General features: G+C 40.4%; 1 protein-coding gene across 1 annotated transcript in view; it reads right to left on the reverse strand.

The window, feature by feature from the left end:
- The window catches only part of LOC150086682 (monocarboxylate transporter 12-B-like), a 103,242-nt gene that overhangs the window by 55,180 nt on the left and 21,232 nt on the right, over positions 1–26,830 (reverse strand). The window contains exon 3 of the mRNA XM_090371524.1: positions 4,310–4,453. Coding sequence (XP_090227650.1) covers positions 4,310–4,453 — 144 coding nt within the window. The remainder of the gene's footprint in view (positions 1–4,309; positions 4,454–26,830) is intronic.

Raw genomic sequence — 26,830 nt, forward strand, 5'->3', positions numbered from 1 at the left:
GAATTAAGTTGGATTAAGAGGGACCTCTCACCCCTCTGGGCTGAGAGGTCCCTTCCTCTCTCATCCTACCCCCTTTCCCCTTTTACCCAGTAAGTAATTCCTCCCTGGGGAATTCTTCCCTTAGGGGGAGGGCGAGCTAGTTGTAGGGGAGGCCCTGCCTTCCCGCGGCTAGGGACGAGTACCTAGAAGCAGCTGCCCTGGTGATTGCACTTCCAGGTAGCCAAAAGGCCAAAACACAACATGAAACTACAGAACACACACGTAAGCTCACTAACAATTTTTTTTTTCTATCTTATCACTTTCTCTCGAGTAGGGATGAAAATTCCTTGCGCGGGATGAAAATCTTTTTTTTTCTCCCTCCTCCTCTATATTTTTTTCCCCTTTCTCTATTTATTTATTTAATTTTTCCCGACTACACACACATTTGGCCTAACCTTAACAGATTCTGTAAAAATGAACAGTGGAACGAGGCGGATGTTCTAGGAGCCGCCCTTACATAAAACACATACATTACATTAATCTATTTTTTATATATATTTAAAATTCGTCGTGATCGACCGAAAATAAAGCTAGGATCGACTTGTTGGCCACCCCTGCAATAGAGGTACGAATAGTAAATCGTAACTTACAAAATGACTAATTAAATTTAAAAATAAGCTAACGAATGTGATTAAGGCTATTTAAACAATTTGTAAAACACAGTTTAATCTGTTAATTAATCAAAAAGAGTAAAAATTTTCAAAAACTTATCTTTCCCACGAACTCAAAATTCTGGGTCCAGGCACTTATAATCTCGCACCCGAGACGTAATTTAGATATAATCAATTATGTCAATACAATAATCGGGGTAGAAAGAGGAAGATTTTGTAATCAACTAGTTTGCATATAATCGATTATATTTCCATTACTGCAGCGTTACATTGTATTGTATTGTAGACCTTTATCTAATTATAGTAATAATTAATGGGAATAACTTTCACCAGTCGCAGTTTAGTTTACTTCCTGACGTAGGGCTATTAAAACATAATGCGAAATTTATCTGTAGTTGGTCTGTTTAGTATTAGTTTAGAGACTGAACACCTGCTTGGTGATCTGAGTGAATTGTTTAAGGCTTTGAATGGATTCTCAATGAATGACAAGCTCAATGTTGATGGCATTCCTCCTCTTGCTGAGACTACTCACATGGGGGGACATAAATTCAAATTGAGGTAGGATGGTTGCGGGGCACGTGCGGTGGTTTGCCTTCAGCCAGCGGGTGGTTGATCGTTGGAACAAACTTCAATTTGTTGTTGTGGGAGTGGATAGTTCTTCCTTGAATAAATTCAAGGAAGAACGAGACAAATTATTGGAGGGAATGAATAAGTGTTCTGGGAAGGTTTTTTATTTTATTTTATTTATTTTATTTTTTTTTGGCTGATGATTTATAAGCTTGCTTTCTTACATCATATGCCACTACTAATATTATTGAAATAATTGATTATTCGATTATGCAACATCACTACATTAAATAATCTAGTGAACGTTACCCACGGCTTGCACATAGAGTTATTACCTGTCTGGAGTAATTCTCTCGGCTTCAGTTGCATGGAAGGAGAACTAATAATGGGGTTGTGAAAAAATACGCTGTGGATGGATAATATAAATAAAGGCTTTAGTCCTTCTCCAACCCCCCCCCCCCCCAACGGTAAGGAGTCCTCATCATCGGGAAGGGGACAGAAAATCAATCGCCGGGTGGTAAACATAGTTTGCACTGCCAATTAGCAAAATTCACTTCGTGAACTACTAAATTATTAACAGAAGAAAAACCGCTGTTGAAAAGAGTCGCAATGAATCCCAGTGAAAGATATTTATACAAATCGTTTACTAAAGCAAAATTTTTAAATAATATTTGGAATTATATTTTATATTGCAGGCCTTCATTTAATTATACTAATAATTATTGGGAATAGTTTTCAGCAGTCGCAGTTGAGTTTACTTCCTGGTGTAGGGCAATGAAAACATAATGCAAAATTTATCTGTAGTTATCATTGGCGCTTGCAGCATCTGTTACTTAGAGCTTTTACAGATAGCCGAACGGCGCCAAGATATAGTTGGTTGCTCCACTTTCATTGAGTTTCGATCGTTCCCCTGATAGCACCCACCTCTTGTCATTCTGAACTTTTGATTACATTGATATTTATAGGTTTACTGATATTTATTGAGTCGTCTACAGATCGACCTTCGGGTAGAGGGGTTGAAGCCAGTTCGTTCCGATTTACCCGAACCGGTTGTTAAAGTCGATTGCGTTTCATAAGTGTAAAAAAGAGAAGAAAAAGAAAAATAAATAAATAAAGCTATGTAAATTCTATTCACACATGCCCACACACAATAATAAATAAAATAAGATTGATGCTGAATAAATTTATTTATTTATTTATGTATAGTATTCCTGCGTACAATAAGGGTGAAATTTGTTAGTTGGGATTTTAGATTTAACTAAGGCCATGAGATGCCATTGCATTCTATAAATTATGTCTCTTCTGTGGTCATTTTGCAAGACGGCCATGGTGTGAAAAAACGTCCTAAGAATTCTTCTCGTCCCAGCATGAAATACTATACTTTTGAACTTCAGCCAGCAACAGGAAATCGAACTTTTGGACTACTCCAAGTGCAAATTTTGTTAGTTGGCTTAATACTTTTTTTTCTTATGGTGCCATTTACTGTGAACCATGTTCATGTGAATTTTGACATTTAATATGAATCGTTAGAGTCACATTACATCGTTAGATTACACGTTACATCGTTAGAGATTTCATAGAGAAGTACAATATTCTGCCAAATATCATTGGACACCCCTTTGGCTGCAGAGTACTTTGTGCGACTGTGAAATATGTAAATATTTTGTGCTATAAAGGTGATCAGAGGTTAGCCCGGAATTCGTTTTAAATGTGTATGCTGAATGATGAGTACACAGAAAGAGCCAACTGAATTTCAGAGAGGGAAATGATAGTTGGATATCAAAGTGTGAAAAATACCTGCGTATGCTATTGCGAAGAAATTAAACTACCTGAGTCGATATCTTGCAACATGCTCAACAATGGAAATCGGGAGATGACACACTGAGCTCAAGAAACGACCGAGCAGGCATAAAGTACTGACTAACAAGAGCTAACGTGCCTTGAGATGGCTGGTTGTTACCTCATCTCACCATCAGAGAGAATCTGAGTTTGAAAGATACGAGCGGCCACAGGCAAGACTGTAAGTGTCCACAACACTTAAACAGCTACATGCCATGAATTTTCAAGAAAGATCTGTAGCCTACAAGTCTCTGATAACAAAAATGAATGCATATGGTTGATTGACATGGTGCAAGCCACACCAAAACTAAATTGGGATCAATGAAAATGTTTTCTTTAGAGCAATGAGTCACACTACACACCTGTTCAGTCTGACTGTCGTGTTTGAATATCGAGGATAACTGAATTGCGCTAATCCGAGCGTGCTGTCCGAACTGTGAAGTTGGGAGGAGGAGAAGGTGCCACGGTCTGAGGGTGTTTCATGTAGTATGGATTAGGTCCACTGGTCGCAATGTATTGAACCATTAATGTTGTCACGTAATTATTCTTCTGGAGAATTCTGTGTGCTTTCATTGTAGAAATTTTATGGAAGTGTCCCTTATACCTTTCAACACGATAATGATCTATGTTACAAATCAAAGATTGTGAATGCGTGGTTTGAAGGGAATAATGTCGGAACGTTGCAGTGGCCAGCACAGAGTACAGACCTCCACCTAGATGAACATCTTTGGAATGAATCGGAATGCACAATTATTATATAACATTGGTTTTATAATTTTTTTCTTTTATCATTACAGGTTTGTGATGAGATTTTTTACACATTTACTTATTTTTGTCTTTGTAAATGATAGGGCTTATTTCATAATGCTTGCATTAGAAGTAACTTGGAGGATTCTTGGCGCATTCCTCTTTAAGTTATGTGCGTTTAAATGCTCATATATACTATATTTGTGTGATCTAGATTTTTTTAATGTATACATAAAATAGCAATAAAATATACTGTTTAATATTATGGATGATAGGGATTAATATTATGGATAATGTGGATTAATATTATGGATGACAATATTCGATTTATTTTGCTCATTAACAACAAAGGTAATTAACTTATGTGAATTTGACTAATGTTCGCCTGGTATTGACATAATGTATTCATCTAAATAAAATAATAATAGGATTAAAATCAGTGTTTATAACGTTAAATTTTCGATAATGTATAATAAAATAAAGCAGTAAATAAGCACAGAACTTACCTCCCATGATACCATAAGTCACTATTAACACATCGACGCTCTGGGCTAAGGTGCTAAGGAGGAAAGCAAAACAAGCGAAGAGAGCCCCCGTTATTGCAACGGAGCGACAACCAAAGCGATTTGTTAAGGCACTTACGATGGGACCTATAAGAAATAAATGTTGGGTTTGAATATCCTAGCTTCAACAAGAAATATAAATACAGTAGGGGAGTCTATTATTCGAACTAAGTGAGAACTAATCAGTTAGGGTAATCGATTTTATTGTAACTTAAATGAATTTTTAAAGAACTATAGCTCTATGCGATACAGTTCGCTTGTTCACAAATATAAATAGCGGACATCACTTTTAAAAATACAGTACAGTGGCGCAGCTAGGACGAGAGTCCTGTGGCCCCCATAGTTCATAGGGGTACGCGAAGCAGCAGACGCAAATTCTAACGGGGTCCCCCTCAATACAGGCAAAGATCTATTACCACTGCCCTCCTCATCGACAGCGAGAAACTAAAAACCACTAACAAGGAACTTAAGACAAGAACCTCCATCCTTGAGAAGGTGCTGGACACTCTACCGAATCTTCCTACACCACAGTCTCCACAGCGTACTCCCGCATATGCACAAGCGCTGAGGAATCTAAACAACAAAGAGTCAAACCCAAAGGCCCCGCAACCTAGAAAACAACCGCTGCTTCGAACACCAAACTTTGTGGTCCTCAGACCAGCAGAGATAGAAGGAACACAAACAAGTGAGAATTTTAAAACCACCATAATGAAAAAACTGAAGGATGATTTAAAGACAACAAAGATAAAGGCGATTCGAAAGACAAGAAATTTAGGTATAATAATAGAAACAGAGTCAAGGGAGGATATCAAGAATATCGTGGAAAACCCCTTGATAGCCACACTGGGTATCACTGCAGAGCCACCCAAGAGAAGAGCGCCATCAATCTTAATTTTCGATGTCAACAAAGATGTGACACATGCCGAACTTGCGGAGGAAGTCGTAACTCGTAATCTACAAGGGATAAATCAAGACATGACAAATCTTGTGCAACCAAGATATTCAAAAAAGTCAAAGTCCGGAGAAAACAACTGGACAGTAGAACTGGCTCCTGCCGCTTGGCAGATTCTAAAACATCAGATAAGACTATATTGAGTGGGGTAGCCACAGGTTCAGGGAGCATGTGACCTTGCCTAAATGCTATAAATGCTGCAGATATGGCCACACCTCCCATACATGCACTCAGGTCATACCAACTTGCGGACACTGCTCTAGCAAAGGGCATGAATACAACAGCTGTCCAAACAAGGAGCAAGAACCGGTTTGTGTGAATTGTAAATCCTCAAAGCTCGAACACACCCATTCCATCAGCAACCCAAAATGTCCGGCGTACAAGATAAAGGGTTTATACCAAATGAGGACTGATTATGGCAATACATTTTAAAAAGTTCAATACAACCAAGCTGTTAATACTACAACAAAACGCACACCACGCCAGAGCAATGCCTGAACAACTCAGAAAAATAGAGGACGAGGAAAATGCCAACATCCTCTTGTTGCAGGAACCCTACACACACTCCAAAAAAGTAAGGGGCTATCTAATAGCATATAAAATTATACAGGCTGAGAAATGAGACCCCAAAAGCGGCCATAAAAATCCGCAATCCAGCCATTACTGCCACCCGTATCACACAACTCTGCACAGGCTGGGCCACTTGTGCCCATATAATATCACCCCCGGGATCCTTCTACGCGATTGCCTTGTATTGTAAGCCGGGGGAAGAAATAACATTTGCCACGAGATACCTCCAGGTTGTGTTGGACACTCTCCCAGGCCAACGGATCTTGGTAGGGGCAGATGTAAACTGCCGCTCCCCGGTCTGGCACAGACAAACATCGGACAGAAGGGGCACCGGAAATGGGCAGTGTCTCGAGGAGTTCCTGGTGAATTCTCCCTTGACAGTCTTAAACAGGCCTCACCACCTACCTACGTTTTGTAACACTCTGTGGGAGGCAACAATTGACGTCTCCCTTGCCACCGGAAACCTTGCAGGACACATCACTGGCTGGACAGTCCAAGACTCCTGGATCACGTCTGACCACAGAGTGATTACCTTCCAAATCAACCGATCTCTATAGAACACCACTAGCCAAACAGATGCTTAACCGCTTTGTAGTAAACAAAGCTGACTGGAGACTCTTTGGGGAACTGCTGACTCAAACCTTATGCCAACACCGCATTGAAGCGGATCAACAAGAAGACCCAGACGACATCCAGAGAAAAATTACCAAGACCATAATAGCGGCCACCCTTGGTGGACTCGGGAAATCCAGAACCTCAGAAGAGAAGTCATAAAGGCAAGAAAACGATTCCAAAGGGCAAGACGTATCTGGTCGGAAGTGGAAGTAACAGCACTCAGACAAAGATACGCATCAGTGAGAAACAGATACACTGAGTTAATATGAAAAAGTAAGCAGAAGGCCTGGGAGCAATTAGTCAGCACGACTGGAAATGCCGACCCCTGGGGGGTGGTGTACAAAGTCACTACGAATAAGCTCCCCAGGGGTGAGGTCATGCCCTCCACCCGCACCCCGCAGGGCACATTGGCCACCACCTGGGAACACTCTATCATCAATATCCTCAATGTAATTTTCCAAAAACCAGTACACATGCAACTACCAGAACAACTGCAGATCTGCGATGGAAATGAAGCATATCACATAGACCAAATGCCGACCGGGCTAGCCGGGTGGGTAAAGTGCCTGCCTAGCAACCCAAAGGTCGCGGGTTCGAATCCCGCCTCGGGCTTGGATCAAAGTACTGCAAAAACCTTGAGAGGTGCATTATGGCCACAGAAGCTGATGCGCCAACAACTACCAAAAAAACATAGACCAAATGGAACCACCTTTTGCCCTAGAAGAACTACAACAGGCAGTGCAACAAATAAGGAATAAAAAATGCCCAGGCCCAGATCTCCTGGAGCCGGAAATTATTAAAAAAGTAGTAGACATCTCTCCGCAGACTTTACTAAACCTCTTCAACATGCCTGAAGACAGGAGTCTTTCCAACCGACTGGAAATGGCCAAGGTAAAATTAATTCTAAAAAATCCTATGAAGCCACTCGAACAACCCGAATCATACTAGCCAATTGCCTTGTTCCCAGTTGCTAGTAAACTCCTTGAAAAGATGCTTCACAAGCGACTCCTGCACCACTATGAAGCTGCAAATCTCGTGATGCCCACACAGTTTGGGTTCAAACCCGGAACCGCAACAGTGGATGCTCTCGACAGCCTCCTGAGTTCGGCTGCTGTCTGTGATAGGAAGTACTTCTTGGTTATTTCGGTCGATTTTGCTGAGGCGTTCGACACCATCTGGTGACCGAGCGTACTGGCTAGGCTGCGGAAGGCAAAAACACCCATCAACCTTTACAAAATAATGAAGTCATATTTATCCCAGAGAAAAATACAAGTAGTGACTCCGTACAAGAAACTGACCAGGCCTGTTTACAGGGGCTGCCCCTAGGGCTCGGTACTGGGACCGCTCCTCTGGAGTATGGTATTGGATGAGTTTCTGGCCTTCGACCTGGGGGGAGTCCACTCACAGGCATTCGCAGATGACCTCATACTGACTGTTGCCGCAGACAACCGACTTCAATTGGAAAGCCAGGCAAATCGAGCAATTCATATTCTACAAGACTGGATGAAGATCCATTTTCTTAAGATCTCACCGGGAAAAACTTCCTCAATGCTACTGAAAGGAACATTAAATCTCCGCAGACCACCACAAATTAAAGTAGAAAATAAAACTATCAAACTACTCAGTGAGATGAAATACCTAGGAGTCATACTGGACAGGAACCAATCTTTCAACCCACACTTGAAACATATCCGAGAGAAAATCAGGAGATATTCTGCCCTCGTTGCAAGAATAGTTAAAAGGGATTGGGGACTCAAGAGACACACCTTGGGACTGTATTACAAAACGACATTTATACCAGCCATAACTTACGCGTCACCCGTCTGGTTCCAGAAAGCGACTACTGCAGTTGACAGGCGGACACTAGATTCCATCCAGCGGACAATACTCCTCTCTATTACACGGGCCTGCTGCACTGTGAGTACACATTCTCTACAGGTTCTGGCGGTAGCACTCTCCCTTGACCTTGAGGTGGTGCGTTGTGCCATGGTGCATGTGGACATGTGTTTTTGTAAAGGGCGGCTCCTAGAACGTGAGTTCAACTCCGCCTCGTATCTCTGTGAAGAACAGTATCACTACAAATGGGCCAGATGTGTGTGACGTCGGTTTGTGTGTATTGTGTGTGTGTTCTGTTGTTCTGTTCTGGCCTCTTGGCTACCCAGAAGCATCAGTCACCTGGACAGTTGATTCTGGGTACTCGTCCACACCACGGGAAGGTGGGCCAGTCCCAATGGAGCACGTACTGTCTCGATGCGAGACTCTGAACTACCTGATGCTGCCAAAAGGTGGGCCAGATTTCTCTGGTGGCCCACTCCAGAGAGGGGAAAAAAATAAATAAATAAAATAAAAAATAATAAATAAAAATTAAATAAAAACAAAATATATTTCCCGTGGTGCAAAATAAAAAAAATAATAAAATAAATAAAATAAAATAATAATAATAAACAAATAAATAATTATAATAATTCCCCGTGGTGAAAAAGAAAATATATTAAATAAATAAATAAATAAATAATGATAAAAAAAATAAATAAATAAAATAAGAAAAATAAAATAAAATAAATTCCCTGTGATGAAAAAAAAGAAAAAAAAAGGGAGAGCTGTCTGCCACCAATGATAGTCCACATCCCAAATGTCAGAACAGAGCGCGAGTAATAAAAAAAAAAAAAAAAAAAATGAAGCTAAGTAAATGAAAAAAAAAATAATAATAATAATTACAGAATAATTAAATAATTTTAATCCCACAGTGAAGAGGAAGATGTAAGTCGGGGTGCCAGCAGAGAGAGAGTGAAAAAAAAAAAAAAAAAATGTGAGAGTGGTTATCTATCCTGCACAGAGGGAGAAAGAAGAAAAGGTGAGCCAAGGCTGCTCCTTGTTCCAGGACCCGGAACCAGTGCAGAACGCAGGTTAGAGGGAAAAAATAATAATAATAATAAAATAAAATAATAATAATAATAATAATAATAATAAATAAAATAAAATAAATAAATAAAAAATAAAAATAATTAAAGAATAAATAAGTAATTTTAATCCCACACCCTGGCTACAGTGAAAAGAAAGATGTAAATCTGGTGCCAGCAGAGAGAGAATGAAAAAAAAAAAAAAAAAAAAAATGGGAGAGTAGTTATCTATCCTGCACAGAGTGAGAAAGAAGAAAAGGTGAGCCAAAGCTGCTCCTAGTTACAGAGCAGGACCCGGAAACAATGCAGAACGGAGGTTAGAAAAAAAAAAAAAAAAAAAATAGTCAGTAGAAGGGGTGACTTTCAGTTGGCAGTGGAATTGTTAATGATCGGCATTTCCACGTCGGTGATTGGCGATCAGTGTCCTCCTCCAGGCAAATACCTCAGCTGCAAAGGTCTGGAAGGCTTCGAGGTTGTTTTGGGTACATATCAGTTGATGCAGATCTGCTGGTGGGAAGTCCTGGATCTTATTCTGGAGACGGTTTCTGATGTCACTTGCTTCTGGAGTTGTAATGTACACACTCCAGAAGCAAGTGTTTCCAACTTTCACTTTGTCCGCAAAAGCAGTAGGGAGTGTCGATGAGTCCCAGTGTATGCAGTTTCTCATTTAGAGAACCGTGTCCGGTAATGAGAAAGGAAGATTCGAGGCTGAGGGAGAACCATCGGGCGTTATTTTTAGTGGTTGCAAAGGTTACCTCTGGAAGAAAAATCCGAGTTACAACCCCTACAGTAGAAGAATCCCATCTGGTCTGCCATACATTGAAGAGTTTATTGAGACATCGAGATTTCTCCTGCTTTATATCCGTAGTTAGTGAAAGTTCTATATCCAGGATCGTTGCCGGAATACCTTTTTTAATTCGATAGCAGAGCCCCTTGTAGATTGTGTAGAGGTCGAGAGGGAGGGTGCCTGCTATAACTTGGAGAGCTGCTGTAGAGACTGTACGGCAGATTCGATGGGTCGCCAGTAACATAGCTCTTTGTATAGAGTTTAGCTTTTCTTTCATCTTAATGATGGGAACTCTGTGAAACCAGACCCCGGCAGCATAGGTTACTATTGGGAGAAAGACAGCTTTATAATAAAGAAGAAGGGTTCGTTTTGATAGTCCCCACTCACTTCTTGAAATCCGTATAATTGCGGCGGAGAACCTTTTGGTCTTGGAACTCAGATGCTGTAGATGGGGGAAGAAAGACAGGCGGTTGTCTATTACTACTCCCAGGACTTTTGTCTGTTCTACGAAGGTTAGCTGGGTTCCGTTGATTTTGACCTGAGGAGGCCTTCGTAAGTCGAGTCGGTTTTTAAACACCATCATCTTAGTTTTGGCAGGGTTGATTTGCAATTTGTTGATTGTTGTCCAGGTAGAGAGATGGTTGAGTACTCGCTGTGCTGTGGATTCGAGGGCTGTTCTGGAATGATCAGCGACCACGATGGTGAAGTCGTCGGCGAATGCTATGATTTTTGTTTTTTCAAAACTGTTACTGAGCCAGCTCTGAAGCACCATATTCCACACCAAGGGCCCCAGGACAGAGCCCTGGGGACACCCACGGTGGATGGGTTTAAGGACTTGGCGATATTTTGACTTAACTACTATTGTACGTTGTGAGATGGTGCAGCATCTCGCAAAAGGGCTTCCCTGCACCTTCCTGGGCCACTCCATTGACCCTACAGGAAACCTGAAAAGAGAGAAAACAAAACTCGCCACTCACCTGCAGCAAGTCTGGTAGGACAGGTAATCAGAATCCACAAAAGGGAAAATAACGAGGAAATTTCTGCCTAATTTTATTTATTTATTTATTTTTTTGTTAGTTATTGGCGTATCGGCTTCTATAGCCACATTGCACCTCCCAAGGTTTTTGCATTTTCTACTCTGATCCAAGCCCGAGGCGGGATTCGAACCCCCGACCTTTGAGTTGCCAGTCAGGCACTTTACCCACCCGGCTAGCTCGGTCGGCTTCTGCCTAAGGTCGGAAGATTATACCCAAAAGCACCATCATGGTTTCACCCTGAACTATACACTACGTATCTTTTAACAGGGCATGGGGCCCTGAATGCCAAACTAAACAGTTTTAAATTAGTGAACGATCCCCGCTGTGTCTGTGGGGAAGTGGAGACATGGTCTCAAATAATGTACAACTGTGAAAACTATGAGGATCTCCGCTGCCTCCTGACGACAAAACTGACTTACTTCCCTCGCGACAGGGAATCAAACCTGTTGGACTCGCAAGAGGAGTATAAGGAGTTGACAAAATTCGCCTAGGGGACTGTTCACCCGAAGGAGGACACTTATTGCTATCTACAGGGATCAAGAACAGGCACCACGACAAAACTAACCATCGTTCGACCCAACCAAACTGGCTCTCACCCAGATACAAGACTTTCCTTTGGGACTGAACTAGCGTAATAAAGGACTCGCAGGACCCGACCCAAGGTAGCGAAGGAACCCAATCAAGATTAATACCACGGACCTGACAAACCACAGATGGACTCCAAACACCGGACTGCACGGATGGGATTTATCCCACAAATGACCTTATAACTGGTCTGATCCCTGCTGGGATCAGACTGGGACAACCGGACAGATCGCACCTCTGCTGCCAAATGCTATTGGGCGATCTGAATAGGGTGCTCTAACCCTATTCACTTTTAATTACCAAACCCCTCGCAGGGGGAGGATAATTTTTTATTTTCCTCCCTTCCCTGCCTTTTTTTTTCCCTCCTTTGTCACGCTCCCTTGCGTGGCCCTTTGCCTCGATTCCCCGGGCGGGAGGGGGAGGTGACTTCTGGGCTCCCCCCTTCGCCGCCCCTCTCTTCCCTCTGGTGGGGGCATGGGCCTGCTCCACCGATTTGGGGGTCATCTTCTCTATGGATCCCTTATTTCTGTCTTTTTCCCCCAGCCTTCAGTCTCCCCCTCCCCTCTCTCTAACTTATAACTACTAGTGTCTGAATCATTGTTAAATTGCTTGAGTCCTACACCCAAAAACTTAATAACATCTATTCGCATAAATAGTACTCCTTTTGGCTGACCCCTATCTATAACGGGTTTTTTATTATTATTATTTTTATTTATTTATTTATTATTATTATTATTATATTATTATTTATTTTATTTTTTATTTATTATTATTTTTTTTAAGGTCCTAGCCACCGAAATCTCAGGCAATTAGGTGGCAGGACCTGCCAGAGTAAATAACTATAATAGTGGTGTACCTGATCTGCCTCCACGAAGCAGAGTGTGGACAACGTTGGGTCCCATTAGGGGCCCAGCGGCTAAATGACTTTACTACTTTACTGTACACGACACTACACATGTAGAAAATCCATACACTTTTAAACCTCTGGCAATGACAGTGTTCTGTTTCACACCCACAATGTATAGCACTCGGAGATGGGGGAAACCCCTGGCGCCATTTGACACTAAACATTACTCTACACTCTACAGGCAAAGAGAACTCCTCCTTGTTGTCTTGTTTCCCAAACAATCTCGCATCCGGGTCTCCCTGAACTCTAGGATTGGCCCTGAGTCCTACATTCCCAAGTTAGCTTGTTACCCCTATTGTTCTTGTGCTCACCTTAGTTTTCCACCTTCTCTTCAAAGAAATTTGTACCAAGTGCCCTAGGAAATTTCTTCTGCTACTAGTTTACTCAGCAATCCGCCGTAAAATTTTGGGGAAAATACTTTTTATTCCTGAATAAATGAGAAAGAAAAGTTGGTTCGGTGAATTCGGAATTGAACTGTGAGTGGACTAGTTGATGCATTTTTTTTTTTTTTTTGGAATGAGTTGGATAGAAAGAGGTGGAATTATAGATTCCAGTTTAGAAGATCAGTGCTCGTGAAATTATCAGTGCTCGTAGAAAAGGTTGAGTGTTGCGATGGGTTTATTGGCAACATGAAGTTGAGGTTTGTCTCTCGCTCCTTATGAGATTTCAGGTACAGAAATGCGGCTGTTGTCCAGAATAACTTTCTCAGTGTTTGTTAATACTGACGTAATTGACTGCTGTTTGCTGCTGTGCAGTATATGGGATTACCAGTGGCGCCTTATACTTTCATGGGGCTCAAGGTAAAATGGAATTTGAGGGCCTCAAATCTCGGGAATTTGGGAATTCCCGAACTACATGAAATAAAATCAAAGAAATCCGTCTATTAAATTTGTTTTTAAGAAACAAACGGAAACCATGAGTTTATTGCTATATATCAGGTATCCGCTGTATTTGTTAATATAAAACAAAATAAAATACCTATGATATTTAAGTTAAAATGTTCTTATTGAAAAAGTTCAGCTCGCCGTGTGCTTCTGTCACTCAATATTTAATGTTCTTACACTCATTCTTGAAGTTTCTTACACTCATTAAAATCAAGAAATGCCGAATTTTTCCGCTGCACCTCAGTTCTGCTTGAACATTCACTCAAGACTGGTTGATAAGATCGTGGCTACCTTCCCCCTGCTACTGTACTGCCTTAATTAAGCATAAGGGCGCCAGCGGCGCTAGTTAGATACAAGGCAGTCTTTATTTTTTTTAATTAATTCAACTATTTAGGGAAGAACTAAATATAAAATTTCATCAAAATCGGTGAAACCATTTTTGAAAAAAAAAGTCATTTTCAAATTAATATTACAGTAAAGTTCATTGACCTTGGCAGGTAGAAAATTCAGTTTCCGATAAAAGACATCTGCCTAGGGCCTCTCTGATCGAGGCCTTAGGTAGATGTCTTTTTTGCCTATAGGATAACGCGCCACTGGGAATTACCTGTAGTCTCACTGCGGATCTTGGACACAGTAGCCCATTCATACACTTGTGTTTTTGACAGTGTGTCATTGCCGAACTGTACTGCAAGTCTTTGGTGCGTGTCTTCTTGCACAAGAAAATCTGATTGCACACTAAGTGCATTCGCCCAACGGGTTAATGTGAGATGGAGAAAATATAAAATAGCTACTAAAGTGACACCGACCTTATCTTTGTTTACAAGAAACAATAAATATGCTAGATATCTCTCTCTCGAAAAAGTAATCCCACATCTAAGTGCTGTACATTCTTACTAGAAATGGTTGTAATGGGAATAATAGGAAATACTGTACATTGAAACTTCAGCCATACAAGCAGCTAGCCGATATTTATTGCTTGCTGCACCACACACGAAGTCGACCTACTCCTGCCTTATGTACGATGTTGCAATGAATATTACCATAGATTTCTAATGTATTAGTATGTGCACATATAATTTCATGATTAAAAATTCTTTTTTTCTTTGTGCCATAATGATAAATGTAACACCTTACTATATGTAAATATACATTTGCTCACTTACATCGATTTACATTCGCCCTTAAGACTTCCTTAAAAATGCTTCCAGATTTCCTTGATTGCTTGACTTGTTTCGAAATTTACTGCTTTCCTGCTTCCTTATTTAGCTACGCATGCAATTTAAGGCCTTATATACACACACACACACACACACATATATATATATATATATATATATATATATATATATATATATATATATATATATATACTAGCCGTAAGACTCGGTGATTTATGTCATTCATCCAAGGTCGGCAGCACCAACCCAGAGGCAAGGAGATCGTGTTGTTCTTCCATGCGAAAAATTCAGCATGGCTCCTAGGAAATGCATCTATCGGAGCGTCATTGTTTACTTCAAGGTCATCCGACGAGATCGATGAAGTCTCCATTCACAGCCAGAAACAATTCATCACTTTTTTTTTATCGGTTCCCGAGGCAGTCTGGGTGGAAATGTGCCATTAAGTTTACCGTCTGTCCTACCTCGCGCTGTCTGCTTTCGTTCGTTGTGAATGCCACAGGGTAAATCAGCTACAAACAGCAAATTGTACCTATTTCATTTGTCGTTGTTGTTATTGTTTTGTTTCCTCCCCCTCCGCCCACCATTTTTGTGAGACGTTGGCAAATTCACAAGAGAAGCATCCTTACAAAATGGCATTGCTAGAGGACAAGGAATCATTTGATGATATTTCAATGAATTTTTGTAACATCTTTGGAAAGATAAGAAATTTTTCAACAATAAATAGCCAGTTATACTAGGTGGGATTATAATTTAATGATCATACATTAATGGCTATGAGCGATTTCGGTCTGCCCAAATTAATTGCAACAACTATAAGAGAAGCTTGCCATGATGGACGAAGTTTTTAAATCAAATAGATGGCTGTGATTTATATCAGCACGATAGGAAAATTATTAAAGTTATTCTAGACCTAATACAGTACTCATCTGCTATCCTGATAATATCATCGGCCCTGGAGAGATTATGCAAGGCTCATTGGGTAAAATTTTTTCTGAACGTGGTCTGTGCTTGTTAACAGGAGAGGCTGCTTCTACAGGGATGGGATACACTTAAATAGAAGGGGTGCAAGGGTGTTTTGCTGATGCTATCGAGGCAGTGTTAGGTGGATCGGAAAACTGCTAGCTTGGGGGATTTAGAAACTAAAAGATTTACAGTAGCCGCAGGCAGAGGTGAAAGTGATTCTTGCACTGCTTCAATTACAATTAGCAGTGGCCCGGAAGGCGGGGTGCTGGGGCTTTCACGGACTAGTGGGAGTCGTCATGGAAGAAATAAATACATGAGCTTTATTTACAGAACAGGTGCATGTACACCAATGCTAGGAGTATAGTAAATAAATTTGAAGTGCTGGTCAAGACATCAAAGGCAGATATTGTTGGGATATCAGAGACGTGGTGTCACACAGATATAAGCAGTGCAGAATTAGAATTTGTGGAGTACAATGTGTACAAAAAGGATATGAAGGGAGGAGGGGTTATGCTGTTAGTTAAGAAACACATAAAATCTAAGGAAGTGCATCCAGTTGACATAGATGAACAGTGCAATGTTGAGTCAGTTTGGTGTGACATAAGCACTAGGAAAGCAAAAATGTCTAATGACTCTAATGAGTACAACGAACAATCGTACAGAGAAATACAGTGGGCCAGTAAATCAGAATGTTTTATAATGGCGGATTTTAACTTCCCAGATATTGACTGGAACTTGTGGGTTGGTCACTCGCATGCTAGTAAGACTTTTGTGGATTCATTGGATGATTGTTTTCTGCAGCAGCATGTTCGAGAGGCAACCAGAGAGAATAATACTCTTTATCTGGTTATCAACAGTGATTATTCGTGCATTAAGAATTTGCAGACAAAGGAACTACTAGGTGGCAGTGATCACGCTGTACTATTGTGGGATTTACTGAAAAATATAACTACCATCAGGGGTACAGGGAAGGGTTTTTGCTTCCGTAAAAGTGACTACTGTGGTCTCAGGCAGTTTTTAAATTCTATACAGTGGGACCAATTGATGCTGTTACCAAACAGCAAATTAAAATAAAATAAATAAATATTCTGTTTATAATCCGGGACGACCAAACGGTCAGAGGAGTTCACAAGATGGACAGAATACAAGAAACAGCACCGTATTCATCAGTCACGGGCTTGAACCCCGAGCCTCTCGAGGCACGTGTACTTATGCACCCGCGCGCCTGACCACTAGGCTACGGCGGCCTAAATGGGAAGCATTAAAAGAATTAATCTTGGAAGCTACTAGGCTTTTCATACCGATTAAGAATTGCTGTTCAAGGTTTAGTCCTAAATGGATATCAGATGAACTAATGAGACTCGTGGCAGAGAAGGAAAATGAATGGGATGCATATAAATTATCACGCGACACAGAAGCCTATGGTAGATATAAGCTGGTCTGTAATCAAGTTACAAAGGAGGTTAGGTAAGGGAAGGCAGATTACGAGAAATCTTTGGCAAAGGTTGCAAAGAAAAACAACAAAGAGTTCTTTACTTATGTAAACTTTAGAAGAAAGGGGATGAATCAGGTCGGTCCACTTGATATCGATGGTTCGACTGTTGATGATCCTGCTCAGATAGTTACAAACTGAATGAATATTTTGCCTCTACATTTACACATGAGGAATTCTGTAGGGAAGTGGAGGACAGAAGCTTATTAAACTCTAACAGAGAGCTTAATGATTTTGTAATAACTGAGAGCAAAGTGGAGGAGAAATTGTTAAAGTTAAACATACGAAAGGCACCTATTGTGTATGGGTTATATCCAGTTATATTAAAGGAGGCGACAAAAGAAGTAAGCAGCCCTTAGCCATAATTATGAAAGCATCCTTGGACTCAAGGGAGGTTCCCCACGGACTGGATATGAGTAAATGTATCCCCAATAAACAAAGGGAGATCGAAAGGTGACATGAGTAATTACAGACCTGTTAGTTTAACTTCTGTTCCGAGGAAAATAATGGAGTCACTGGTTAAAGAAGCACTGCAGGATCATTTAGACAAGACTGCAGTTATAGTACAGACACAGCATGGGTTTGTTTAGGGGAAGTCTTGTCTGACAAATTTATTTTCATATCATATACTTGGATTTAAGGAAAGCTTTTGACGTTGTTGCGCATGGAAGACTACTGTACAATTTGGAGCAGTATGGTATTAAGGGTAAGTTGCTACAATGGATAAAATGGTGGTTGAGTGGGAGAAGACAGAGAGTGGTAATCAATGGACGCTGCTCTTCGTGCACTAATGTTATTAATGGAGTCCCCTAGGGTTCGATGTTGAGCCCACTGTTCTTTTGTATATTTATCAATAATGTTGATGAAGGTATATCTGGTTTAATGTCCAAGTTTGCAGATGACACAAAGGTTGATAGAGTTGTTAATGACAGTAATGGCAGTATACTACTGCAACAGCATCTAAAAAGTTGGGCAGATGGGCTGAGAAGTGGCAACTGAAATTTAACGTTGAGAAATGCAAAGTACTGCATATATAGGTAGAAGTAACCCGAGAGAAACGTACCAACTCTGTGGTACTACACAGAGATTAGGGGAGAATGGAAAATATCTGGTGGTAATTTTGTGTAGTCATATATGAAGTTTTTTTGAGCAGTACAGACAGGCTACCAGAGCAGGTCATGAGGTTATGTCAATGATATACAGAATATTGCTAGTAGGAAAAAGGAAGTGATTATCCCTTTGTATAAGGCAATGGTCAGGCCACGCCTTGAGTATTGCGTACACGTCTGGAGGCCTCATTTTAGGATATAGAGTTGCTTGAGCGACGGGGTCTTCTTACCAAAAAAGGCTTAATTTCTGCAAATTGTAGCGTCTGGAGACTATGACCTGCGAGGTGATCTGATTGAGGTGTATAAGGCCTTGAATGGGTTGAGTAGGTTCAATTCTGGTGGGATTCTTCCTCTTGCTCAGATTACGAACCTGAGGGCTCATAAATTCAAATTGAGGAAAGACAGTTGTAGAATAGATATGCGGATATTTTCCTTTAGCGAGCGGATAGTTGATTGCTGGAAGAAACTTCCATCTCTGTCGTTGTGGAAGTTGATAGCTTAAATGAATTCAAGTAGGAACTGGACAAACGTTTAGAGGGAGTGGATGTGTGAAATGTGTTTTTTTTTTTTTTTTTGGCTGATGCTACATAAGTTTGCTTTTTGGCATATGATGCTCTACTACTACTATTTACAAAATCGTTAATTATATCATTGATTCGTCTGACTTCCATTCTTATTTCAGCTGTCTCAGCAATGGCAGGTCTTTCACTACTTGTGACATTTCTCCATGCTGTAACAAACATCTTCACCAGTGACTGATTGAGAATGTTACATCCCATAGGTACAGTAAAAAATGAATTCTATGTAAATACAGTAAAAGCTGTATTTACATAGAAGTCATTATTTTAGTTTCTCCTAATTTTTAGTACTTTTCTTATCCAGATGATGTAATTAACAAAAAAGTACTTATCGGTTGATACAAGTTATATTTTATTTAGTTATTAAATTTTTGATATTGAAATTTAAAGTAAATTTTGCAAAAAAGTACTTAGCTATTATTATACATATAGTATTTTAATTTATTTTCGATGCGATCCTTGTGCTCTATCAAAAATTTCGCTACCACCCAGATTTTTCTGCGGCTCACCGGTGGATTGCTATGCGTTTACAACCCACAGGTTGTAAACGCTGTTCGAGGCCATAACCCTTTCTAGCTCTTGAATTTCATATGCACGCATCATTAATAAATCTAACTTGGATGTTTATTCTCCTTCAGTCCTTGACCGTTATATTGTCCTAATATACTCACTTCCGCATTCTAAATTAATTCTTGACCTAAAATAGTTTTGCTGATTTCTTAAGTCGATCTCTTAAGATCGGTTTTTGTATTTTTATTTTATTTATTTTTTCTGAAATTGTCACATGATGTCAAATTTCATTTATCCAACCCGTTTGAGTTAACTGTGGTTAACTTAAACAGGTGTAACTTTCCATTGACCACTCGGCTACATCAGGCGTCGACGCCATTTTGTTTCAAAATGTCAAATAAAAAAAAAAAAAAAAAGAAAGAACACCACATCTCCAACTTCTTTCTTTCGAAATAACGAGGGAAATGGTGTATATTTGAGGAAATGGTGAAAGAAAAAGAGAATTTTTTTTTTTTTTTACCGAGGTATCGTAACATTCGAATCCAGAAAAATCAAGAAAAGAAACTTGTGATGGGACAAACATTTTTTAGGCCCTCAAGCAGATGTGCTTTATGCGCCTATTGTCTTCACCATGTCCGTCTGACGCAGGTAATAACTCCCAGTGGATGGATTTTTTCGTAAAATTTTATATTTATATTTATAATTTTATATTAGCAGGAGTGGAGACTGTTCTACACATTCGGCAGATTGTCATTGGCATTGACCTCCTGATGGTTCCAAGCTTATCTCCCATCTTCACAAGAGTTACTCGGTGGAACCAGGCGCCGGCCGCATACGTCACAATTGGTAAAAGCACCGCTTTGTAATACAACTGCAGAGACTTTTTTGGAGAGTCCCCAATCATTTTTAGAGATGCATATGATGGCTCGTGAGAAACTTTGTTTCTTAGATGGATAAGATGTGGGAAAAAGCTGAGTTTGTGGTCGATAATCACTTCAAGCACGCACCTTGGTTTGAGTGACGATTGGCAGTTGAGCATTGGAAATCTTTACCTGCGGTGGGCGACTGAGATCCAATCTATTCTTGAAGAGCAACATTTTAGTTTTTGTTGGATTGATATGCAATTTATTGAGCGCTCTCTTCATCGGTCATCTACAGGACGGGTCTCATCAGTTAAGCCGACGATATCAAGATGCTCCTATTAGCTAACGATGATCCTATCCAGGCAACAGAACTCCACCAACAGAGCTTTCCTTGACATAGCTGCATATCTTACGCAAGTTGGTTTAAAAATCAATTCCAGTAAGTCCGAGTAGCTCTTCTCATTGAGACAGATCCCTACTACCTTTATGATGATCCACTCTTTATGAAGTCTCCCTACCTATTGTCTCCAGCCACATTAAATTGGGAGCAGGTTCGGTCTCAGGATTTTCCAAAGGCGAGGGCTAAACTAGTGTTCTGGGGAATCGTTAAGTCTTTAATCATCAAGTAGCACTAAAAAAATCCACATTATTTTCATCATGAGGGATTGGGGCTATAGCTCTTTTAGCTCCATTTGTCTACTTTTGTTTTGGCTGTTGCTGTTTAAGTTTTCTTTCTTGCATCATTTACCACTACCACTAAACTACAAATACTACCTGGGACCGCCCCTGCTTGCGGGTACTGTTTAACTCCAGTTGAACCTTAACTTGAAGTTAAGATTCAACTGCCATCTTGAGGTTCTCCTCTCTTGCGCTGTTAGTCTAAAATGTATTACAAGGCGACACCTGCAATACAGAGCAACCACTCAACTACATTCAGACCATCGTTTATCCATTTAACGAAGGTCTGAATGTCCCGATAACACTGATTTAGCCCCCGCCTTTAGAAAATCCGGGGATCGAACCTGCTCCCAAAATAGTGTGGCTGGAGACCATAGATAGGGAGGCTTCGTAAAGAGTAGACCTTCATAAAGGTGGTAGGAATCTGTCTCAATGAGAAGAGTTACTCGAACTTACTGGAATTGATTTTTAGACCAACTTGCATGAGATATGCAGCGTTGTCAAGGAAGACTCTGTTCATGGAGTTCTGTTGCCTAGATAGGATCACCGTTAGCTGCGATAGGAGCATCTTGATATCGTCGGCTTAACTGATGAGATCCGACCTGTAGATGTCAGATGAAGAGTGCGGCGAATAGGAGCCCAGAGGAAACCACACCTTGTGAGCCTCCAGCTGTGATATGCCTATTGCAAATTCTGTTCTCCGCAAGGAGCTTGATTGTCCTATAATGATAAGGAAAGAAAGAGCGAAACATCTTCACCAACGAGGAAGTGACTTTCTAAGAGCGAAGGTAAACATGGGAGAATCTGCTTGGTGAGAATGGATAGAGGTACTTTCTTTAGTAACTTGCGGAGACTGGGGGCATTGGCGAAAGGTCTGTAATAATTCACAAGTATGGGAGTGCAAGTTTTGCTAATGGTCTGACAAGATATAATTGGGGAAGGAAAAAAATGAGTGGAGAGGATTGAGCTGATTATAACCAATAGAAAAAAATTGATGAAGTTAGATAGTTTAGTAAGAACTGGGAGACTCAGTCGTCACTGCCAGAACTGGAGGCCGAAACGAAATTGATAACAGTGATAAGTTGCACCTTGGTGATGATTAATGACATTAGCGGATCAGCTTGGGATTCATATGATGGTAGAGAGGCTGTAGATCGTTCAGCATCCCTGCTGAATCTAATGATGCGATCGAGTCGTTAATTGGGCTTCATCTATCAATAGGAGTAGTCTCGGTTAGCATTTTCAATTAGATGCACTGGTTTAAACTGTTATAATTCTCTAAGTTTTTGTAGATTTTTTCAGAGTATATTTATATAGCCTATAATATGGAGATGTACAATTGTTTGATTATTTGACAGGCAAAAATGTGGAAGCTCGATTGCTCCTTCACCACTCTTCAACAAAACAAGGTTGCTTTTTTTTTAGTTTTTGTAAAAGCTATGTTGCTACTACTTTTAAGATATTTAAAATATATGTGTAAAATATTGCGACTTTTCGATATCCATATCAAATTTCTTCTTGGGCCACCGCACATCGATTGGGAATCACTTTCTTAGTTATCAGACGCCCCTCAGTCGAAGTATGTACAATATTATCTCAGTTAAGAATTATTTTATTATGATATAGGTAGACATGCAGACCTTTGTGTTGTTGTATATCTCCAATAAAGGATCCTTCAAATGTCTATAGAATACAGGGAAGTAGAGTTAAAAATAAAATAACAGAGAGAAAGAATAATGAGAGAGGAAAGGAGAGAAGAAGATGAAATTGGAGGAAAGAGAGGTAGAAAGAGACAAAGAGCAATATAGAAATAGAGACAAAGAAAAAATGAAAAAGAGATTAAGAGAGAGGAGCGGGGGAGGATGGGGAGAAGCAGATAAATGGAGAGACAGAGAGAAAGAAAAAAAGAAAGAAACCGAGAGGACGATTAAGGGAGAGAAAGATAAATATAAGTGACAAGGAAATGGAGAGAAATAAAGGCGAACAAAAAAAAAGACGGAAAAATAAAGATGTTAAGGAGAAGGCAGTAATATAAACGAAAGGGGCAAATGAAGAGGAAGAGCAAAATTACTTTTGATTGGGTAAAGAGAATAGAAAAGCGATATAAAGAAAGAAGGAAAAAGGGAATTTAAGGTGTTAAAAAAAAACTGTTAGACAGCATCGATGATTCCATATTCACGTGGTACAGTTTGCTTCGCTAAATCGTCTGAGCATGTGTCACACAAACACTGCCTGGCGGTGCGTTTAGCAACAGTGACACCTGAATTTACTAGGGACTTCTTCACGCTAATGAACACAGTCACTTGAAGCATGGTCGAAGTACCTTGAGTTTCTCACAACTTGCGTCATCGAGCGAATGTGTTTTCTTAGCGTCGTGAGACAAGGACAGATGCCATTTTAGATGCATTCAGGTCATACATCTGTAACACGATGCTAACTAAACATCACTTATCAAAATGGTAACAAGCTGTACAGTGGCGTACGTGCAGATCGCCGGGAAGTGAACACCGTCAGGGGTCTATGCGAAGGACACGTTACACAACTAGTGCAGCGTTCCATAGAAACCAGCAATGGACGCAAATGAACAAGGAACTGATAGCCTCGGACTTAGATGGTCACAGAGATGGGAGCTACCGAACAGCTGTCGTAAGGGCAGAGAAGAATCGTTTGCTTCATTGCACACGCGTAAAATCCGAAGCGTGAGTGGATTACACAGACGACCCACTTTAGAAAATGAGCCTTTGCAATTGAACACCTGTTTGTCTCGATACCAGACAGGCAGTGATGACTTTTCAGTCTTTCAGACTTATTGTGTTGAAGCAAAATGACGACATTAATTACGTTAATATGTACAGCATTCATTAAAATAATAATAATGGGGCGGAAAAAATCCAATATAAAAAGGGGAAAACGTTTTTAAATAATAATAATACAGTAAACTCAGTAAAATCCAGCAGGCCTCAAAGACAGTTTAAACTATATAGATAAAGTAATAGTCTTACAATAGAACAAACCTTAACCCTTCTAAATCTGCAATAATGATTCATTCAAACAACGACCAACAGTAATTCAACCATCAGTTTGTGGCCCTCTCATCCCAGTGGTTACCAGCCAAAAGGACCTCGGTGTCTATTTTAATCCGAAGCTGAGATTTGATGCGCACATAGAATACCTCCGAAAGCGATTTATCACCTTATGCTGGAAAGCGAAACAACACTTGCTCATTCCAACGACGCCGCAACCACTACCATGCAAAAAAAAATATCTGCAAACCACTGTTTATCCGGTTATTTTATACACTGCTGAAATTTGGGCATCTGCTTCGCCCTCACTTCAAAAACCGATGGGCGCATGTGAATGCTGGACCTCGAAATGAGCCACAAATAAGCATCGCCGACCCCCTCAATTGAGAACCACCGATATGGCTGAGCAACTAAATGTACCCAGCCTCTCAAGGTTAATTGACATCAGGCGTTTAATGACTACGGTAAAAATGTTCATAGGATTGATAAAAGCCCCTGGGATTTCTATCAGTGGCACAACCCTCGGTTATCCTTGAAGTCTGACTCCACACTAAACCTCAAATACAACCAACCGTCTGAAACTTTGTAATCGTTTCCTACCTGCTCAGGCACTCCCCAAAATACAGGCAGTGTTGCATCTTGGAATTAACTTGCAAAAAATGGCTACCGATTACAAATACCATCACATTTTCCTACAGTGGATCGCATCTGTTCAACCGGAACAACGCCTTCCAAATATTGTGATTTAAACTGTGCCAGATAACTAAACGTCGACGTCAGCAATCCACTTCTCTAATTCCCGTGTTGTGTTTTGAGCTGCAACAACAATTGTCTCTCATCTGTTTGTTTGATCAAAATCCATGGTTTGATTTTGATTCACCTTCACTGCCATTGTTTTTAATTGTTCATATATTTTTTTCTCTTTATATTTTCCTATTTATTATAATTTCTTTTTTATACACTTTTTAATTTTTGTGTAACTTATAATTTCCTATATAACTTTTCCTTTTCCCAATTTTTAATCACGTATCATTTTCTGCCTTAATGTGAAACTCTTGGTTATGTCGCCGTGATGAGTATTATTGTTCCAGGTACTTGTACCGTACTTAGCAACAATAAAGACAAATTAAACTCTCAATAGAACTGAGATTCTCACAACAGAACAAACTTGCCTTTGAAACGATACGATTGACCCTGGTATCGCACTACTTTCAAAGAGGTCTCGGTAAAAGGCTAATCGGCATTTTTTTTTTTTTTTTTTTTTTAAGATGAGACTGCTATGACAGCCTGTTTCAGGACCAACTGGTCTTTCATTAGATAACAGGTAGTCTCTAGTGACAAAACAGTTGTAAAGAAGTTGTGAGATGTGAGCTCAAATAAGTTCAGTTGTTTGTGCGGTATACGAAAAGTATACCACATGGAAGCTCATATTTTTTGTTTTCAAAGTGTTATATAGCTAAAGCTGTCTGTTGAAAGTAGTGCAATACCAAGACAACTTGTTACAAAGGCAAGTCTTGGAATCCGCTAATAAGATTTAAGACCATTGCATGTACAGCAGTTTTATTTTATAGCACGCAAAAAACTATGAAAGGACAAACAGTTATCATTATAAATCTTTACAGATGTAAATAAGTTCAGTTGTTTGTGCTTAATATTTACTGAAATGTGCTTCTCTGAAACTGCTCAACCATTGGGTATACCTCTGTCAAATCCGTAAAATTTTAAAATCCGGAATTTCTCGTTCCCCGAGGGTGCCGGATTTTAAAAGAGTTTGCTGTAATAATAATAATAATAATGATGATAATAATAATAAGGAGGATATCATGAGAAAGACAAGGATAATGATGACCAAGAGCCACCAACACCACCCGAAATCTGCCGTGGAGAGACTGACAATTGCCCGGAAAGAAGGAGGTAGGGGCCTGATACACCTCATTGAGCAACAGAAGACAGCGATAGTTAACCAGAAGGATTACTTCCAGAAACACACAGCAGCACTCCAGCAGGCCATAAGGAAGATAGACAAGCGGGATACCCCACTCAACCTAAGCGAGGAGTCCCCCCAACTAGGAGGTACAAACGAAGCTAGAAAGATGGGCAGAGAAGACACTCCATGGCAGAGACTACAGTGATCTCCATCAAGATCACATAGATAAAATTGCTTCCAATGCATGGCTCACGAGTGGGACGCTCTTCCCCGAGACTGAAGGATTCATGCTCGCCATCCACGACCAGGTAATCAACACCAGGAACTATAGAAAATACATCGCCAAGGAGCCCGGAGTGTTCGATGACACATGTCGACGATGCCACCTGGCCTCAGAAACGACCCAACACATCACCGCGGAATGTAAGGTGATCACCCAGACTGAGTACACTCATAGACTAGACCAGGTAGCCAGGATAATACATCAGAAGCTAGCAAGGAAATACCAGTTGATCGAAGAAAGTGTACCGTACTACAAGTACGAACCCTAGGCAGTACTAGAGACCCCAACCTACAAGCTGTACTGGGACCGCGCCATAATAACGGATAGGGCAATCCCGCACAACAGACCGGACATAACCCTTGTGGATAAGAAGGAAAAGGCTACCTATTTGATTGATATAGCGGTACACAACACTGGCAACCTGTAGAAAACCCATGGGGAAAAAATCAGGAAGTACACGACAGGAGATCAAAGAGATGTGGCATATGCAAGAAGTAACGACCATCCCGATCATCGTGTCAACCACAGGCATGGTGCCAAAGACCCTACATAACAGCCTAGCAGCAATAGGTCTCCCAGCGAACACTTACAAGGAGCTCCAGAAAGTTGCAATCCGGAACACC

This window comes from Mastigoproctus giganteus, chromosome 4, assembly GCF_048544385.1.
Source record: "Mastigoproctus giganteus isolate SK-2022 chromosome 4, ASM4854438v1, whole genome shotgun sequence".
NCBI lineage: Eukaryota > Metazoa > Arthropoda > Arachnida > Uropygi > Thelyphonidae > Mastigoproctus > Mastigoproctus giganteus.